The 2,908-nt window shown below is 37.7% G+C and overlaps 1 protein-coding gene across 1 annotated transcript in view; it reads right to left on the bottom strand.

The window, feature by feature from the left end:
• slc13a1 (solute carrier family 13 member 1) overlaps positions 1 to 2,908 on the bottom strand; it is a 14,000-nt gene that overhangs the window by 10,314 nt on the left and 778 nt on the right. Inside the window, exon 2 of the mRNA XM_032522936.1 lies at positions 607 to 947. Within this exon, the coding sequence (XP_032378827.1) occupies positions 607 to 717 (111 nt within the window). The 5' untranslated portion in view covers positions 718 to 947. The remainder of the gene's footprint in view (positions 1 to 606; positions 948 to 2,908) is intronic.

The raw sequence follows: 2,908 nt of genomic DNA, 5'->3' as shown, positions 1-2,908 counted from the left end.
ACACAGACACACACACACACACACACACACACATCAGATTTGTGTGAGTGATTACGTCCTCTTCCTCTGGTTTAATGGAATCCAACTGGAGGATTAACACCAACAACTACTAGACCAACTACTATGGATGGAAACATGCATTCTTTCTAGTTTTCTTTTACAGGTTTTTTGAAAATTCTGTTAACATTTTCGCTACAGTTGCATGTAAACCCGGTCCCTGTGCGCTATTTAGAGTTCGTTTTGCAGAAACACTGAGACTGAACCACAAAGTAAATGTGCTGTAAAAGATACTAGAACCAGGAAGAAGCCAAAAGACCTTCTCTCAGACTTTTATTAGTGCCGCTTTACTGTTACCTTACCAGAGAAATTACAACATGGATTTATTAATGGAAATAATTTAAAAAAACATTGATTGATAACACACCAAAAAGCTGCACCAAAGTCAACATGACAACATATTCCATTGTGTTACAGAGCAGTGAAATTCTTTCAAATCCTTCAATTCAGTTTACTTTAAATCATTCATTTTAGAGGAACTGCTTTTTAAATTATAATGCTCGCCGATCTTGGCACTCGTCTGGTTGCCGACTGGTAACGGAGACTCACCTTCGTCCCGATGACTAGAGGAAGAGGAAGCAGGAGCAGCGGGGCAAGGATAATCAGGGCGAGGCTGCGATAGTTCCACAGTCTTCTTCTCAACCCCATTAGCATTTTCATTTTCTTGTCGTGTTTTCTTCTCTTCTGCAGGTTTTCTCCTGGTCTCCTGTTGCCGTTGAGCTGAAAGCGGCTCACAGTGTCGTCGAGCTATCAGGGACACTGTGTCACGGTTGGCCTGATTTTATGAGACACCCGCTTCGATAGTGTTGGCGGTCGCAGGTTATGTGTCCATATCTGCTGGGACTTTTATGAGTAAGACTCCAAAGCTGCTTAGTGGTCGCCCGTTATCTCTGTACCAACACAAAGGTGAGACAATAATGTGACACACAGACAGAACCTTTCATTTATGACACTTTAAAGGAGCTATGTATCAGTGGATGTCACACTTTAACCTATGTCTAGCCATCTCTGGAAGCATTACTGTGTCATTATTTGAGTGGGAGTTTTCAAATGAACAAGAAGCAGCATCGGAGCTGAAATCTTAGATTTTGAGTTGTTTGGAGAAAAGAATTTCTTTACTTTTGATTGAGCTATGCTTGCAGTTTCCCCCCTGCTTCCAGTCTCTGTGCTAAGCTAGGCTACGTTGAAACATATCCCAGACCCTGATATGTAACTGATACCCATGTTCTTATCTGACTCTGGACAATACGGCTAAAAAGAGTATTTCACTACATTTTAGAGGTCCCTTTAAAGTTTTTTTAATTTTTTTTAATTTACATATATGTACCTAGTGTATTACTTTTGATGCCGTATTTTCGGTCGAATGGCCTTTTGAATGGGAGAGCTAGGGGCCCTACGATGATAGCATCCAAATCGCTGTTTTAAAAACTCTAGGAACACTCAACAGAACATGAAACTATGCTCCAAGTATCACCAGGGGCTCTACACATGAACTCCAGCATTGCAAACATTGTTTGTGTACACGGAGTTTACTAAAAACTTTAGAATTTTGGTTTTTCTGCTCGCCACCATCTTGCCAGTCAAAAAGAGTCGATCTCCGAGTGTGAACCAACAGACTCCATAGGAGGAAATGTCATTCTTATATGAGGCTCCTTTTTCAACTACAAGGTCTATATTGTGTTTCAGCAACAACAAAGCAACCAATTTATCCGTGCATTTTTATGGAACTAAGCTGTAGGAGCTTTCCATCTTCCCTGTCCTCCCTGTTACGTTGCATTCTGAGACACTTTTTGGCTTACAAGATGAGAAAACCAACAGCTTAAGTAAAATGTTCAATACGTTTCTTTTTAGTAAACTCTGTGACCACAAAACAGAACAGTTGTGTTCTCAATGCTGGAGTTCATGTGTAGAGGCCCTGGTAATACTATGAGCAAAGTTTCATGTTGTGTCGATCCTTCTTAGTGTTTTAAAAATAGCGATTTTGATGTGATCATAGTAGCGTCTCCCATTCAAAAGGCCATCTGACCAAAAACTAAAATATGGCCAATCTTAAAAGTGCCACTTACGTCCTAATTATGCTTTTAAACAAAAGTTTGACTAGGGTAAATTCACAAAAACACCCCAGGTTGCATTTTGGCGCTTTAAACTACCCAGTTTTTAAAGACGGTTTTGTAACTGAATACTGAGAAATGCTGCTTCAGAGGCTTATGTTTTAAAAAACTGGTGTTTCATTTACATTCATTTTTGACCTTAGTTCTCTGTGTTGAAAAAAGCAAATTAGGAGTAGCTGTTCAATGGAGGTGGATGGTTACATGTTAACAAAAATAACTAATGTCTGTGTGATGGTTTCAAAAAAAGCCTATTTAATATTTACGCAAAGCAAGGGCAAAGTTAAAACTGACTTTTTGAACGGGTTTTGTAGCTTTCTCCCTCAATTAAAGTATTACATATGCTTTCTGTATGAAGAATTAATGTTTATGAGCTGTAAAAACAATGACAGATGTCCGTCAAATGCCAGAAGACATTAAGAATAGGTTGTTCTCAATTTTTTCACAGTGATGTATTTGCCCAAAGCCAGAACAAATATGAAATTGACTTTTACCCTGGACGAGAAAAAAAGGAAATCAGACTTTAATTTTTGCTGGATATGACTTTATAAATTGTAAAGGCATAAATTAAAAGCCTGGTTTGCCTTTTTCAATATACAGTCTATACTATATATAATTACACACACACAGTACATATAAATAAATGTATATTCTAACCTTACATTAGCTTGAACATATAAAAACATTTCAACAAATGTCAGCCTTATAATTATATATATATATATATATATATATATATATAT

The sequence above is a fragment of the Etheostoma spectabile genome, chromosome 8 (genome assembly GCF_008692095.1).
Source record: "Etheostoma spectabile isolate EspeVRDwgs_2016 chromosome 8, UIUC_Espe_1.0, whole genome shotgun sequence".
NCBI classification, from domain to species: domain Eukaryota; kingdom Metazoa; phylum Chordata; class Actinopteri; order Perciformes; family Percidae; genus Etheostoma; species Etheostoma spectabile.
The sequence above is the reverse complement of the archived record's forward strand: the minus strand, read 5'-3'. Positions and strand labels throughout refer to the sequence as shown.